Source organism: Cardiocondyla obscurior, linkage group LG17 (assembly GCF_019399895.1).
Source record: "Cardiocondyla obscurior isolate alpha-2009 linkage group LG17, Cobs3.1, whole genome shotgun sequence".
Lineage (NCBI taxonomy): Eukaryota > Metazoa > Arthropoda > Insecta > Hymenoptera > Formicidae > Cardiocondyla > Cardiocondyla obscurior.
This window is the reverse complement of record NC_091880.1, coordinates 4459133-4477506: the sequence shown is the minus strand read 5'-3', so window position 1 is coordinate 4477506 and position 18374 is coordinate 4459133. Positions and strand designations below refer to the sequence as shown.

Genomic DNA, 18374 nt, shown 5'->3' with positions numbered 1-18374 from the left:
AATTTCGATTATTGTTATTATCACGGTACCGGTATCAAACACCTCGGGCACTACCAATTTGACACGACTGCTTAATTCTCAATCTTGAACTCTTCATCATTTCATTTTTTTCCATTATATTTCCTCATTTATTTTATTCTTTATTATATTTCGTTAGAAATTTTTTTTATTTATTTTAAAACATCAGCATGTCGCATTTTAATATGTCACCAACGTAATTAGAATTTTGTTTACTTTATGATATAATTATATAAAAGAGATAGTTCGAAATAGGGCTCTGTAATAGCTAGACTAGGTAAATATTTTTTAAAAGGTTCTTTTTATAAGTGGAAAAAGGAGCTCGCATTCGAATCTCATGACTCTCTGACTGTTTTCCTATGCAAGCGAATTAGGAGCAACTTATTTCATGCCGCGCGCAGAGAACATCACTCAGAAGTCGCAATATTCTTGGAAGAAATTTGATTTATATCGGTGCTGTTGTTTCGCTTTCCGAGCAATTCCCGCTGAGCGTGCGCCGCGAGTGTATTTGTACTCTCACTCGTCTCATGTCGCCAAAAATTCTCTGAAACTTGAATGAGATTGTGAGAATACGGCTGCCATATACTGTCTCAAAATGCGTTTCCATTTTTCCTCCATTTCGCGGTTAATATTTAGGTAAAAATATCCGCGACGTTCTCGGTTGTTTGACGAGGTGAGCGAGAAAAGCTCATAACTCTCCAAAGGTCGGCGAGAGAAGCGATATTAACCGCAAGATTTGTGTCGCGATAAAAGACATGCCGAACTAAAAATCAAGATAGATGCGCTTATCGTCGAAGAAATTGGTCTTCGTATCGACAAGCAATTCCTTTTCTCCGCGAATTTAATATCTTACGCTGCTGTGTTTTTTGTAATCCTTGTATTTCAAACGGTATTGTCATTCGAGAAAAATGAGCGAAGTCAAATAAGAACAGAAGAAGTAATTAAATAATTGATCGTGACGTAACGTTACGAAAAGAAGAAATGTTACACGAATAGTTTTCTAAAATAATAACTTACAAATTTGTTATATTAAAAGAAAGAAAAAAAAAAGAAACTTGAAATATATTGTCGAAATCTTAAAACCAAATTTTCTAATTATTTTGATTTAATATGCTGTAATTTAGCAACGTTAATTTAATAAATTTCTAGTATATGGAAAGGATCTATTTCTTTGTAACGTCTTCTTATATATCTAGAAGCAAATACTTCTCCTTTCGTAGGGAAAAGACGGATAATGGACTTCGAAGGGTAACGCGCATTCATGCTGAATTGTTCGCTCGCCTGAGATTTCAATAACGCTCGCGCAACTTTGTTTTACTTCGCGGCGGTAGTCGGCCACGCTGCCTGTTATCCAACATCGGTAGTCCATTTCCATTTTCTAGATATGGGAAAGAATCCCCGTATTTTCAATGGATGATGCGCAAAAATGACGGGGCGCGTTTCTTATATCCTCCGGCATGGTATTTCGTTCCCGAGAGTACTCCGATTATCGATCCGGTAAGATTGAAAATTCTGGATCCAGTCGTCGACGGGTGCGCTGGACCGGGCGGGACGGGGGAGCGTTTTTACGATTCTTTGGCAGACGTTTACGCTTTATTGATTTACGTGTCGCTCGGCGTGTTTATGTCTCGGCAATTTCAGCGACGGTGCTGTGCCATATTACGGTCGTGATTTCACGTTACGGTCGCCTCGCAAGCGCGCGCGGGTGCACGAATGGAGGTATTTCTTCGGCGCGGAAATTAAGTGATAAAATCACGAGTGTTATCGCGACATTAAGCCACGTCGGCCGCGAGGGAAAGATGTTATTTCGCGAAACCTCTCTTTGCGCAAAACACACAGGAAAAAGACTTTACGAGGAAAGTTTCGTAATACCGTCGCGATTATTCGACCGACCGCGCATTCATTAATTTCCCGATTATATTTCGAACTATTTAGGGGAAGGGAGAAAGGGGGGAGGGAGTATAACGATCGGATGGCGCAATGGTTTTCTGAAAATTTTTAACGTTCCGTGCCCTCTGGTCGCGCTGGTTGACTCGACCGTTCATGGTACCATTATTGGGAATTTTCAACACTTTAACGAGCACTGCGCGTAACTGCCGAAAATTAAAAAAAAAAAAAAAAAAAAAAAAGAGCAGTTTAAGTGCTGATAAATTTCGGTCTCCGCTTGATGCGAATCGATCAGCTGAGTTTCGTCGAATTAAATCGCGCCCGGGGCAACTCTTAATTACCATATCGAAGCGGCAGCTTCTGGCGAGCGAACGCGATGAATGAATGATTTATTTCGGATTTTATCAGAGCACAACGTTCATTACTACGTCAATTAATGATGTCATTAAAAGTGTTCTCCCGTTTGGAATAAACGTAGGATAATGCACGAAAAAAATACAGTACCGCTCAGCACTGATAAAAAATTTATTACCGTTTCAGAACTAAGTATTTAAAGAATAGCGATAATACTATATTACGCCAAAATTGTGATTTTTGAAATTGTTTTTAGTCCCTGTTAGTATTGTATACGGTAAGATTGATTTTGGGATTTATCTCTCGCTGATTTTGTTAGTATTTATCTACGGAAGAGAGTACGTTTGGATTGATTATTCATTAGTGGACTCACTTGCATGTCACTTGTGCTCTGTGCGTTTAAACATTTGTTTAGCATCAATAATTTTCTGGACGCCTACACTTTCGATTAGATTCAATGTTCCAAACTATATATTTATAAACGGACAAATAGAATTATCAAGTAAGCGAATGTGAAACTGAAGCAAAAATAGATATTTATTCGCGAATAAGCGTAAAAACTGTTGTTCCGGATTATTCCTCTGTCGATTGGCGTTAGTTATATTTTTTAAGCAATTCCGGGCGTCTCGTTTATTGTAAAAATACGGGAGACCGCTCTGCGCTGATTTTCCAAACGTTTTCCGAAATATTTGTCTTGTCGGTGCATCGGTTGCGCATATTTCCAACAGAATTTCAACAGCAGGATTTACCAATCACTATCGTTTTCACTGCGTTGTTTCGTATCATCGAATTATTTTTGCTTTTTGCCGATCGAAATTCCTTTCGTCAATAACGCTAAGCACGAGATGAGCGTGTCGCGTGATTTGCAGACGGCACCATTCTCATATCGACAAATGTATGTAAGCTTTCGTGAGATTGTATCAGCACGTGTGTGTTCTTCGGGATTGGATAATTACCGTGGTTTCAACGTCGAGACCATCTTCTATGTGGCGTTCGAAACCTTAACGATCACGTGTCAGAATTCGCCTATATATTCACGTAACCTCTTTACTTAATCGGGAGCCAGAGTCTAAGCAAACTTTAGGGCGGATCGCATGATTAACGACATGTTCTAAAGGATGCGGCCTTCTGTTGTTTAGACACAGAAACGTATCGGGCATGGTAATTATCGATCGCGTCGTTCAATATCTAATAAATTCGACGTTAACGGTTCTGTTCTGGTATTACAGAGCGCTTTAGATGCATATAGCGTTGATTGGAATTAACAAAAAATTGGAAATTTATGAATAATGTAAGAAGATTAAAAAGGATAGACAATTTATGCAAGTTATTAATTTTATTAACAATTATATTGCATGATATAGGATCCAATAAATATTTGATGATTACATTTTTAGTCAAATGTATGATTTATATTCATTATTTACTACTCGATTAAATTAATTTAGAGATTATACGGGTTTGAGAGAATTTATCGTTAATTCGATATTATGTTATTTTATCAAAAATACGAATCGTCGTTGCGTCGTAATATCTGATTTAATTTATATTCGTTAATCTTTCGCGTTTCATTTTGCATAGCGTTATGTCTTATATTTATTTTATAGGATGTTATACACTTTCGGTAGTGATTCTTGATAAAAAAAAAAAGAAATGTAATAATGCTTTTCTTCAAAGTTTTGTCTCATCTCGTCCATGCGCATGATTGTTCGTACATATGTTTAAACCGTAGCAATTGCTAGCCCAACCCCACGAAATTCAAATCCTGCTATGTGGAATTCGGATTACACGTGCGAAGTTTCGTCTTTGATGTGGTTGATTGCTATTTTCGATGCATCCATGGACAGTGCAGTGAGGCTTGTTTAATGCAACAAGTTCGAATCGAGGTCGGCACATAGAATCATTTCCTTACGGACCGATTCTGTTTTGACTTTTGAAATTAACGAAATTAAGAAATCCTATCTCGATTAATTCCAGAAAGTAGAATATTTGTTTTCTAAATATATTAGAATTAATACATGCGATTTAAAGTAAATATCATTATTATTATCATAAATAAGAGAAAAAGAACTTTGACGTTATCGCAAAGAGCTTTAGAGCTCAAGCGTGAAATTGCAAGAATACTTTTTTTATTATTGTAAAGTTAACAACTGCGATTTGTATACTGATATCTAGCTGTCATCGTCGACCAAACCGTTTTCGTTTTCAAAAGTAATTTAAGAATGCGCGAAATCCTATACCTGTGTAGTCAAAGACAAAGCTATCGTGAATATGTTCCACGTTAAACCAGCAACAAAAAGCTTATTTTTGTAAAATTTGAGAAATAAGTAAAAGCAATTCGATTAAATAAAGAACCGAAAAAATTGTAATTGATAAAGGTAGTAATTCGGTTTTTTTTTTTTATAAAAAAAATTTTTATTTTTAAGATATATTTTTAATTTGTATTTTCGATAAAATGACATTTCATTACGTGCGCGGCGACATTTCGTTATTACAACGAAAGTGTGGGACTTAGATATTCTTCATGTTACCATGTAAAGAGGTATTATATTGCGTTACCGTATAACACAAGTGGCAAGAGATTGGAAAATGACGGGAGCGAGGGAATAAAGAGGATATTTATGGTATATACCGCGGATCGAGCCCTTAAGAGGGACGCGTATAAATTGGACACGGTTAAGGCTGGCTTATTTATAACAAAACCATTGGCTTCATCCCGGCGCAGGTTTATCGTCGTAGTGAAGAAAATGAGATGTCGGTATCGTGATAAAAATTGACGCGGTAGATCTTCTATGTATCATTCATTTTGTTATTTGAGCGCTAATCGAGGGTGGAAAAGTATGACGCAAGTTACTTTCGGTAAATGAATTGGAATATACGATTCCGGCGAATTAAACCGACGACTACAAATTGCCAGGAAATAAGGACGCGGGATTGTTCATTCAACGCGATAAATTTCATTCAAGTAGCGCGGGTGTTTGTTCGCATCACGAGTAAGCCGATTAAAAGAGACAGGGGGAGGGAAAAAAAAAAAAACCTAAAGTCGAAGAAAGAGCTTCGCGAAAGATATATTGCCTCGCGTCAGTCGAATAGGAGTAGATCGTTCGACGATTAATGGGTCGATGATGCTATCGGATAATTAAAAATTAAATTAACGCGAAACGTTTATACACTTCCTCTTCCCCGCAAAAACCTTTTTCATTTCTTTATTTTTTTTTAAATGCTCTTCACCACGTGCCTCTTTCGTCTTTGTCCGTTTTCGTTCTCCCTTTCTTTTCACTCTCGATCGTTTATCGGCTGCCCTGGTTCGCTCTTTGATACTCTGGCTGATTGGAGTGTACGCAGCCAGTGTGGAGCATTAAATTCAATCGGAAACTATTTTTTTCCCGCCGGCATGTCGGCGCAGACAAATTGTACTTCCCACACATGCCGGTCCCGTACAAGGCCGGAATGTTTGATCCGTTATTTAGAACTCTCACCCGATTCGCAACCGAGCTCGCGATAAAGAAACGGTTATTTTTATTTTTATTTTTCATTTTTGGTATAGATATTGGGTCTGTTAATAGACACGTACTTATCTACGTACTTTTATGCCAGAAAATTTCACGTCGATAGATTTATGTATAATAAATCGCGTAAATGAAAGCAAATGCTCTCAACCGAAAATAAGTTCATCAGCTTTTGATTTCAAAACGGCAGTATGAAATAAGAATGCATCCCTATTTTCGTTTCGCGGAGTATAATCTTTTCCTACAAAATTATTCGTTACCTCGAGGTATTTTTGCACTTGCTATTTTAATGTAAATATGTTTATAATAGCATGTTGCAAGAGATTTTCATATTAATATAAATGATTAATGATATTTATAAAACGACAGGATTAAAAGACATCGGATAAAGTTCATCGCTTTATTTGCGTATTACAAATTTTCCCGATCGCATAGTTGATGAAGCGCGTTAATCTATCGAAAAAGCCCAATTAGTTTCCGATACGTTTGATTGTGTTAGATGGGTCGACGCATAAAATAGCAGAATTTAATACTCTCGTGACAATGCTATTAAAAAATTAATTGATCGACCGAATTTTATCTTAAGAGAAAAAAAATGCTATAATGGAAATATCACGGATAGATGTGTGATATGTCGTACGTTTTTACAGCAACTTTTACAGATTTGTGTGTAAATACTTGACCGCTCGCTAACTCGTAATTATCAGCAATCACAAAATTTGCAGTAAAATTTGCGATGAACAAAACACGGCGGGAGGTCGCAGCGTAAGGCTGTCATCTGTATTTTGCTTTGATAGATTCTGACGCGGAAAGGGGTAGCGTCGTCTTTAGCAAATTATACTTTCCCTTCAAGTCTTGAACTTCGTAATCGAAGCGGTAAGGCAGGCTGCTTCGAATGCCAACGAAATTCGTGATATCCAATTGATCAATGTAATTAATGTCGCCTGGACTGAAAACTACCGCGTATGCGTAACGCATCGTCATAATTTTTATTGAAATAAACGCGACGTCGCTGTCACGTTGAATTAATTTCTTTTTAAACATGCAAATGCAAAATATTCGCTTTCTAAATTTCGTGATTTTGTGAAGCGGGATGTACCTAAATCGATAAACAAACCAATCTGCATTGAAATGAATTTCGGGGTCGCGGGATTCTGTTTCACGTGATAATCGCGCTGTAACGGGCGAGAATTTTCAAGAGAATCCGGGCAAAAATTTGTAACTGTAGAAATCTGTGATTACACGTGGGATCAAAATATTGTACGCGCTTACGGTGCGCGCTATTGAAATCTTTGCATAATTCCTAAAGGGATTATGTAAAAACTCGTGGAAAATTTTCGACGAGATAACTCAGCAATTTTTAAATAGTGTAGTAAGAGAAGGTACTAATATCATTAATAAATACATTGTACAATTTAAATGGGGAATCAACAGATTATTATTCTCTGTAATTTCTAACGTAAAAGTATTATTTAAAAATCACATTTCCTCGCGTAATGATACCGTAATTTATCGGAACGAGCTGTGAGATGATCTTGTAATACCGCTAATGGCCACGGTGTATATCTAGATCGTAAAATGGGCGTAAAAAGTGTGACACTAATTAGCCGTATAGCTTTTTGCGTGATCGATTAAATTAGCCCTGTCCGATAAAAGTTATCAAGGAAATTGTGAGAGATACCGCAGAAAATTAATGTAAACAGGCTGAGCACTTTAATAAATGTGTTTGCTGAAAAAATTATCTCTGATTTTATAATCTTTGTCATATAATTTATAACAAATACACGTTTTTACATTATTAATATTTTATCGTGTACGAAATATTTCACAGAATAAACGTGAACTTAATGACGGACTTTTAATAAATTTAGATCGAAGAAGTATTTTCAGCAGAAATAATATCGGTTAATTATGTATTATTAGGATTCAGAAAATAAATTTTGACAATATTTCCTCGCGAATTATTTTGCTGAGTAGATGGAAAGAAATGCATGATTGCACATTTAAAATATTTTTCTAAGAACATCTTCGCGTTCCAAGTGCTTAATAGTATTATGATCGAGAATTGATATAGTCATCACGCCATATAAAAAAGCATTCCGATTCTTGCCCGAGACAATTAACAAGGCTGACGGGCGTCTAAAAATTCTAACGACCCGCCTCAACCTCGTAGATCCCGGCATTATTCCTCGAGAATGGTCGTTGGCCGTGCCGCTTCATAAATCGCTCGATTTATCGTTGCTGACTCACTGCGATCCGTTCGCGGCACATTGCTGCCCGCAAGGGGTATCCACCGACCCCACCGGTCGGCACAGGTCAACTATTGAGAAACCAGATCTCGAAAATTGTGTAGAATATCCCGTGCGGTAATCACGGACGCGAGCATCCATAATCGGGCGGCAAAAAAAGCATTAAGTATCTCCGTCAACGTCAAATATCATACCCTGCTTTTATTTTCTAGATAGTTTTTGTCCGCAAAGTTAATTTCTTTTTCTTTTTTTTTTGTTGTAATATGCATAATGTTGTATAATATAAAATAATATTAAATAGAACTTCGTTAATTTCTTTAAAATAACGGAGAGATGTGGGATGGTTATCTTTCGAACAAATATTTTTTCATATTTCTAATTGAAAGTGGTACCTACGTAATAAAAAGAAAATGTACTTACGTCAAAGTCAGCGGTGCATTTTACAAGGTCCGGAGGATGGCCGGCGTATAACTTCAAAGATTGCAGCAAACCCTTTAAATAAATAGCCAGGAAATAGTAGACTATCGTACGACATATAGGGTTCATCGTTGTTTCACGAGTTTCGTTTCTGCTCTTTGCTGTTTCTTCCTCTTGTTAAGAGACCACTGTCGCAAGTTTCCATTAAAATACTTTTATCTCTTTTACGAGATATCAGATTTTAAAAAATAATGAAATCATGAAATAAAAATACATCATCCGTCCATTGTATCTCACTATGTCATAAAGATTATCGATTTTTATAAAAGAAAAAAAAAATTAATAATAATATAAATTGTATGTCAATCGTATTCGAGTTTGACAAATTTGTTTTTATTTTTAGGTCGTGTTTAAGTTACAATTAATTCGTTGATTTAAATACTTGACGTACATGACGAACAGTCATACAAAATATCTTCCGTTGATAAACGTAAAAGTAACGTTTTTTAATATATGATAATAAGTAATATTCGTATATTGCTTTCTGAAACTTTGTATCTTATTAAGATTACCGCAATTTATGATTCCCGTATTTTTCAATACACCCTACTGGAGAAAATCGGTGATTTATCTCTGCACAGGCAACGATTTCAGTCTTCTATTTTGGAAAAAGAAACCGGCATACTGGGACGGTGCATCGATCATTCTGAAAGTGTTCACGGGATCGATCGATCTTTCTAAATGGCCCGCAGTAACGCGCTTTACGGTGCATTTTACGGTTTTCGGTGCAAAAGCTTGTTTCTTTTTCTTTCCCACTGGTCGTGTTAGTCTGGCGCAGTCGTAATACTTTTTTCGTTCACGGAACAACTGCCGCGGATTTGTACAGTTGAAAAGTCGCTCCGGGTTGTATCGGCAATGTTCGTTTATCCACACTTGTCTTATTTCGTTGATAAAATATTTTGTGAACGGAAGTAATAAATATAACGTAATAAGTCACTGTGTTTTAATATTTCTCAACGTTTTAACGGTATCAAAAATGCAAATAATATTTTTTAGAACTTTAAATTTTACCTTTTTTTATCTCAGAGTTGAGTTTTTTTTTTTGATCAATTTATAAATTTTATTTAACACCATTCTACGAATAGATAATACAGTTTAATCGTCGAGAAATTAATAGTAATTTTAAGCAATATATTTTTCACAAGGCGTACATTTGCGTGGAAATTCGGGAAATAATTGAAAAACGCTGAATATTACACGATAATGATTTCAGTCGCGATTTTTGACTTCCGATAGTTCTGACTACCTTTCACTGTGAACGTTCTACGCGAGATGACTGGAGTGGACTGCGTTAGTTATCTTGAAAGTTAGAGCCTGTTATAAAGCGCGCGAGGGAGAAGGGGAGACGATCTGTTCGTAAAACTCGTTTGTATTTTCGGCGTACATAAAATATAAAATCGTTATGAGAGTAATATATAATCGTAATCAAATGCATTATATGTATGCAATTGCATTATATGTATAATGCAATATTTATTGGAACAAAATACAATATTGCAAGTACTGTCGTATCATTTCGCAAATAAAACTGTCACACATTTATATTCTAAACCGGTCGCGGCGGTGTTATTTGATTACGACATAAGATGAAAACTCATACATATTTCACGGCTCATAAAGATGTGTATACACTTAGCGAACAAACACAGCGACCGCGAGCATTCGTCGGTGATGTGTTATTTTTGTGGTGATTGATTTGTTTGTGAATGCTCATGTTCGCTGTTCGTTCGCTAAGTGTATGCACACCTTAATACGTTGTAGCGATCCTCAAACATTTATATCTGGTATTAAAAGAATATATTCGATAAGTTAAATATTATTTATCACGCCGGAGAAGCTAGCTGCTCAACGTAATCATTACGTTCGTTAATTAATTAGGTCAACATCAATTATTTTTGCTCATGTAGAAAGAATATGTGGTTCTCGACTGAAGTTAGACAAATTTAATCCTGCGCGCGTGGAAGGAGCCCGTAGTGCGCGGATTGAGAGAGGAGATAACAAGAATAAGCTTAATTTTCGTCGAGTTATTAGAGCACGAAGAGAGAAAGAGGAGAATTGAGTTAGACTAGGGCGTACACCGCGAGGATTATTGTATGGCCTGTAAAATCCAGGCTGGGCCAAGGGATTAAATATTTAGAAGAAATTTTCATCCATATCAGGTTAAGATGAAAAAGATAAAGAGAAAGAGAAATAGAAGGAGAAAGAGAAAAAGATAAAGAAAGAAAGCGTATGTGTCCTGAACGTGCTTTATATAGCAGAGCTCCTTGCCAGCTGCTCACTTCAAAAAGCCTGGGCAGGGAGTCCGCGAGAAAGTCTGTGAAACTTTAACAGCGTCTTAAATACTTAACTCTCGCCCGCATCAGTTCTAAACTTAGCGATGGAATTACCGTAACTCCTTCAGTTACAAATTACCCTCATATTTGGGGTCGTAATATAACTTATTGTGATGAATGCGGACAATAAGCTGACTACAGATTCAATGTTAATATATGAGTAAAGTTGGCCTAGTTAAATATTCTTAATTTATTTAAGAACCCTTTTGAAAGAATCAAGAGACGTTATCGGCAATGTACATTTATTTCGTACTTTTATTCTGAGATGTCATAGTATAGTTGTTTTTTATCGATTGTGTCGACGCTTAATTGTAACTTATTTTCGCGAGATTTAATTAACCTTAGCCGATCTAAATCGTGATTGGCGGTATGAATTAAAAATATAAATTGCGAATAAATTTTGCAACAAGTTGTCAGAAAGAAAAAAATTTGTATATTATTTGATTGTTTAATTATCGATAAATAAATTTGTAATTATCCTCGTACTGAAACAAAAATTTTAAGCTCGATAAGAGAAGGATGATAACGAATAGGTTAATTTCAACATTAAGTAAAATATTCGCGTAGAAGAGAACATTTTATTGTTACACGTACAATTGATCGCAACTGTAAATGTCAGTTTGTAATGTTTCCCGTGGTCAGTGCGAGAAATGCGTTCACGATACCCGAATTAACCCAAATTATGATTTACGTACGTGCATTTCGAACTATATTATGTTAAACAATACTGATTGCTACTTAAGCGTTAAATGATTAAACCAATACATAGAAACGTTTATTCAGGTGACGGTAATTCAGTCCACCGAATCAAGGCAAACATATTTTCATGCTTACGCGCGCTACTCACGCTGCGTTAATAATTCTCTAGTCTTCTCTAATTAATAAATGAACTTTACAAATTAATTTTAATATGTAAAAGATATACTTACAAAGCCATATTAAGAACATCAGTTTGTAGATAATACAAACTCATTGTAGATTAATAATTTCTTAATCGTGAATAATAAAATGAAGAGATAGCGATTACTCAGTTCCTTGTTCAGTATTTGCCACGGTTAATTCTTTCTTGTATTTCCAAGAAATGGCATTTTATATTTGTTCCTTTTAAATGTTGGTTAATGTTAACTATTACAACTTTCACACTTTTACATCTACATTGCTCCGACAACGTCGCCAAATATAAATAGGGTACCATTTCGTCTATATGTATGTTTCTATTTTAAACTTCTGATTTTAACATTTCCACATTTTAGAATACTACAAGGTATTAGTTCAACGTGTGCATTTTTGACACGATATATGACGTATGTCTATTAAATCCCGCCAGTCGAATCCCTCCTCGTCGCTTTTCGATTACCAAAATCGGAGCGATTTAATCCGCGAATTTTGTCATCGCCGTTAGATTAATCTGGGATTTCGTATTTAGGATACCAGATGAGGCTGAAAGAGAGGATTGAGTGAGCGGCTTTTATGTAAAATGTCCCGAGTGCTTCTATATCAAATCTAATAAAAGGCATTTAATTATTTAGAAATATAAGCCGCGTTATTGTTAGTTGAAAAATTGATACAAATTTAGTAATATTTCGGTTACGTAAACGTTGTTAAAAATTTGTACGATAAATATTAGAGCAAACTTTTAACGAATATAATATAAAATTATACAAAAAGTTTATATACATTCTGGAAACCTAATATCAATTAATTATCAAAAATGGAAATGACGTTGCGATTGTATTTTATTAAGAATAATCGAATTAATTTGGCTTTATCGATAGCTACATCAATATAATCGTTTATTGGTTAATCAGACTTCTGTTTAAATCTTTTTATTCTTAGAAAACCAATTAAACGGTGTCTTAATCAAGTTAAGTTTTAATTTTTCTAAATAATTTATTAAGCTTTGAAATTAATGTATTCGTGTATTGAATTGTATAGTACTGAAATATTGATGTCGTCAAGTTAAGTCTGTCGAAGAGTTTTTTCTTTTTTTATGTATAAATTAGTCTGAAACGTATGAATCTTTTAAACAAAGTTAAAACAACTTTTACCTAAATCAAATTCTGTTAAAGTGACAAGGAAATAGATTTTTAATTAAAGTTTTTGGTGAACGAAAATAAGTAACAAGAAAAAAAAAACCTAAAGTAACACTTTGCTTTCTTTTGGGTCTTAATTAGGTTTATCGTTAACAAAGCGATAAAATAAAAATAAAAAGTAATATTATCTTTCCAATGAAATTAATAACGTAACTAAAAAAAACGTTTAAAATCAATGTTTCCACGTGTGTAATTAAAATTTGATTTTATTAAAACAAAGATTGCTGTGCAATTTTATATTTTTTACCTCGTCGATTAATATTGCCATTTTTATTATTTTACTCGCACAACCACAGCGTCAACGCCATTTATTTCAGCATTACACTATAAATTCTAATCTACGTTAACCAGGCGTGTCTGGCACGTTACCGACTTTATTACACAGTAAACATTTGTTCCACATCACGTATTAATTAGACGTAGAACCCTTGACGTTTTATGTACAACCGCAAATTACGATGCTAAGGAAGTTTTCCAAATAAGCACATTTTACGCGTGATATATCAAAGGCGCGTTCTCCGTAAGAATTTCACTACGCCGGCCATCTGTGGAATCTTTTTCGTTACATTTTTAATTTACTATATCAAATAATCCATTTTTATGCCATAAAAAATAATTTGTACACTGTTTGCTAATACAAAATATGAACAAATATCACGAATGTTATAAGATTTTTAATTGAGAACAAATTTTATTTGAGATCAAATTAGTCACGCTTTCTTTAGTTATATATATACATATATTATACAAGCATCGTAAGACGTATGTACATTTGACGTTTGTCTATTTTCATTATTCTAGTATGACGAATGTATAATTAACTCCTATCTATCTTTTTCACGAAAGTTCACGATGTCGAATATTATTTTAGACCGAACCAAACAGTCAAGTAACATTTCATACAAATATACATTAAAATGCTGTCAAAAAGATATTCGTGATATCAATTTGCTTTTAGTTTAGTGTTGAATATTTAGAGTAAAATTTTTTCCCGCCCGACGCAATTTCTTTCTTAGTTTTTAGGTAGCATTCATTATCTAGGACGCTTTTCGAAATAATACGCTTAAAATGTGTGTTAGATGCGAACCGAAACTATTACACGCCGCGTTTGGTGCTAATTACAAACGAAACAGGGGCAGAGGGGCGCTTACCCTCGACGTGCTGCGCGCTCGCGGTTCGCATTCGTTGCGCCATGCGATAACAAGTGCACGAAAATGGTTTTAAAGCGCGAGTACGCAAAGACAATGGTGGCACCGCGGCGGTCGTCGATCCTATCTTAACCCCGTTCTGTAACCGTGTAAAAGGCAGTCAGCACTTTAGCGGCGCCGAAAACGTCGATGCTACGTGAGCCACCAGCTTCGCGACTGATTTACAATTGTCCGAATGCGCGCTGCAGCTACGCGACGCGGACAGGTACATTGTCGGCCTTACATCACCTTGGGTGCACACCCTGCGTTTGACACATCGCTTATTATTGGCCGTGAGCGCATAATAAGCTCCTGGGTAAACTGTCCGCTTTACTTTCCGCCCGAGATGTAAGATCCCGTGTACGGTCTGAGAGACCACATTGTGAAGCCGGGATTGGTTACACGATTATCGATCTCCGGTCCGTATTATGTGCATTCGATTACAGAGGAAACGCGATGCAGCGTAGACGGGCGGATCGTAATCGAGTTCGTGACAATTTCCCCGCTAATATTTTGCATGCTAATCTTTTTGTTCTGTTATCCCACCGTTTCACGGTGATTGATTTATATTACGCACGTCAAGATTTACGTGGGGAGGAGGAGGAGAAGGGGAGGCTTGTTTGAATTACGTTTGCACATGTGTACGCACCTAGCTTTCGCAATATCGGGCGTGCTTTATGATTAATTTATGTATGTACAATTAATTACAGAGTTAAAGTAATTAAATTAAAAAAAAAAAAAAATTAATAAATTAAGTTAAAATCAGCTAGCTGGAGCACGAGGTATATCGATACCAAAATCCGTAAAAGAATTTACGTTCGAGTTCGAAGCGATAATAACTATTCTGTATATACATTTATTAATTCAATGTCCAGTTTGGCAAGAAAATAATTATATCTTTCCGAGCGCACTTAATGGATACTCCAGCAAGTCGCGAGTTTCTTATTACCTTTCCGATAATAAGTTAATCTGTCTCAGCTTGAAAATAGATAGCACTCGACCGTAATTAGGTAATTAGATGGTAATTAGCGCGGCGCTAATCGTAATTGCGCCCGCATTCTGTTCTGTTTCCTCGTTCCCGGGGCCTGGCCGTATGAACGGAAGGCTCATACGTACTCTCGAGGAGCAGCCCCGGCTAATAACAAGTAAATGTAAACTCTATAAGTATACCGGCTGTGCCATTAAATGCCAAAAGCTGCTCGGCGACAAACGCAAATTTTGACATGTAACTTTAGCTCGTTTCCCCGCGATCCGTGATCCGAGTAATCAAACTTCGATACGTTTTACTCGCGTTACATAAACTTCGGCATCATATACACCCCCAGCTGTTGGAGTTAGCGAAAGTAAATAAGCCCTAACGCGACATAATGTTTTCCCATTACAAACGATGACACCTTTCGCAAGATACGCGACCAAACTCGTTGATAACATAGAGTGAACGTTGCGCGAAAATTTATTACGAAAATAATAAATCTGTTACGTGATTTTAACGAAGGAATCCAACGAATCGGAATATCTACTAATGCCATGCAGTTTTTTTTTTAATTTTTTTTTTTTTTTACTCTTTGCTGACAACCTCGATTCAGATCCCATTACTCATTTCGTTAAAATAATGGAAGCAACATCCGCTCCTTTCCTAAAGGAATCAAGGCAACAAAAACGGTAGTATAAACGGAAATGATTAATCTCTATTACGCGCTGCTTCGACTTTCTCAAGGCAGCGTCTTTGCCGTTCGATAAGAGATAACAATGAGATGCCCGAGAAACAATTGTCCCCCTCTATTGAGGAAGAGACAGAGAGAAAAAAAAAAAGGGGTAACGAGGATCCGAGGAGGCAAGCTCCGGTAGCAGCGGTTCTAATTAACGAGACCGGCGGCACAAAAGCCGAAAGCGGAGGAAATGAAGAATCGTTCGCTGCCGATTCGTTCCCGCGTATCGAGAATTGCAGATAAAGTCGCTCCTTCCTGCTGCATTCGGTATCCTCGGTTCTTAACTTTCGTACTTTTATTTCCTCCCATTGTTCTCTTTTCAAACATTAGAAGATTAGATCAGAATAAACCGATGATACTTAAAGCAATTGATTTTCAATGATTGATCAAATAGTTTCTATTAATTTTATTACCGTCGTTAATGATCGCGGAGCAGAATAATATAAGCGTATCACCCGATCAGTTAATAAAAATGTAAATTGTTATTTAATAAGTTATAGATTTTAAACATTTAATCATGTACGTAAAATATTAATAACACATTTGCTTTTTAATTTTATAATCCAAACTAAACGCCGGTGGAGTCATTGTCGTTTTTTGCTTTTTCTTTTTTTACTATTAACTCGTTTGCGTTTAAGATTACTTTCACGGCGTCGCGATGATAACGGGTCGAATGACGCAGATTGATTGATATTCATAATGAGTCGCCGTGAAAGGGAGAGCCCAAGGGATTCGATTTTTTTTTTTCCATCACGCACAATAACGGATGCCGATCAAGCCGGCCATACGATCGATCGACCTGTCGCGCTTTCACAGTGTCGGACGTCGGCCGGTCGTTTAACGGCGGAATTATGGTGTCGGGTATTACGGCTCTTATTGCGCCTCGGATACGGTATATAGTACATGCACCACTTCTTTTTTTTTTTTTTTTTTTTCAACTGTTCGTAGCAAGTGCTTAGAACGTTCCGAGTGCAGGATAAACTATCGCGCTTATTTACGACAGCGTTGAAACATTCTTAAGAGGGAACATAAAGAAACGTCCGTGCAAAAATCGAATAGGAAAAGTTATCCTTAATTGTATCAACATATTTCCTGTAGCAGCTTGTAATTAATTTTGTTATAATATGTATATTGCTTTAACAAGTCATTTTATTCTATCGTAAAAAATTGGCGTGACGCGTAAATTAGCTGTTAATTGTTACCGCTTAAAACCGACGCTGATTAGTTTTCTCTCGCTTGGCTTGCTTCACGCCAAGCGAGAGTCAACATTGGCTATCAAGTTGGCGATTTTGAGGTTTGTTTTAATTTTAATATTTAATTAATATGTCCAGGCGAAGACGGTCTTCGCGATTTTTGAGATCGAGGACAACTTGGTGTAAGTACCGTCTTTGCATGGACATACATTAAATATTACAATTTAAGCGATCGTGTGAGTAACGAATAGATAGGCGCGGGGGATGGGGGGAGGCGAGGGGGGACAGAGTGAGAGCGAGCGCGAGCCTACGTGCCGCGCGTTAGGTATATTCCCCCACTACTCCCACTCTCGCTTTGTCCTTCTCCAGCGGTCGCGCGAGCACACACGTAATACGCACGGCACAGCAAGCACGTGTCTCCGTACCGAAAGTAATTCGCATTTCTGTTTAACGAAAATCCTTCCGGCACGATAACTACAATTAACCTTTATATTTCTTTATGTTACAGATCGACGCAGTTGCATCCGGTGTCGTCAACGAGTATCGTCAACGCCGATATTAAGATATACGAACCGCAGCCGGTTCGTCGGTCGTCCCGGAAATTCCGCTGAGTATTCGGGCGTGGTTTTTCGACACTCGACTTTCTTCTAATCGCGAGTGCCGAGTATGGAACGCGCGAGAGTGATCATAGAGTAATTCTCGCGGTTATAAAATCACGGTCGGGGTGTTCGCGAGTTACTTGTGCGCGGAAGGATGACTCGACACGTCCCATCTGAGAGGAGGAGCAGGCCCGGGGGGCATCCTGCATCGGCGGAGCAACTCTTAGGTGAGAAAAAAATTTTTTTAATAAAATATTTATTAAATAAAAACTTTAACTTTTTTTTTAATTAATTTTATGAACCAATTTACACGTCTACAATAATATATTTTATTTTATGTTACAGCCACCGGCAGAAATCTTCAACTCCGCTGATGCAGATCGGTGAGTCGCATAATTTTTTTGTTTGCAATTTGTAATCAGGGTCTTTTAAAAAGTAGCACGTGCGTAGCGCGCGCATGGTTTCTTCTAGTAAAAAAAAAGAAGTCTTGTGCCAGTTTTGCAAGTATGTGTTACGTCTCCGACTCCGCGTCTCTTTTTTTTCGACGTATATTAAAATTTTAGTTAAGGGGAAGGTAGACCGTAGTCCATTGTAATATAAAAAAAAGGAACTTCAGAGCCTTTCAGAAAATAATTCAACAGACGTCCACATATTCCGGGACAATTTGTTGCGTGAAAGCATAAAAAACATGCAACAAATTGCGAACGGGCGCCAACGGATGTCAGACAAAGAATTTGTCTAGACATAACACAAAAAATCAAAATTT

General features: G+C 36.6%; 1 protein-coding gene across 7 annotated transcripts in view; it reads right to left on the bottom strand.

The window, feature by feature from the left end:
* Nucleotides 1-18374, bottom strand: part of Mp (collagen XV/XVIII-type protein multiplexin) — a 193641-nt gene that overhangs the window by 25511 nt on the left and 149756 nt on the right. For 5 of the 7 annotated variants that reach the window (XM_070668210.1, XM_070668208.1, XM_070668209.1 and 2 more), the window contains exon 5: nucleotides 8438-8509. The exons of the other annotated variants lie outside the window; for them this stretch is intronic. In XM_070668210.1, coding sequence (XP_070524311.1) covers nucleotides 8438-8509 — 72 coding nt within the window. The remainder of the gene's footprint in view (nucleotides 1-8437; nucleotides 8510-18374) is intronic. 7 annotated transcript variants of the gene reach the window in all.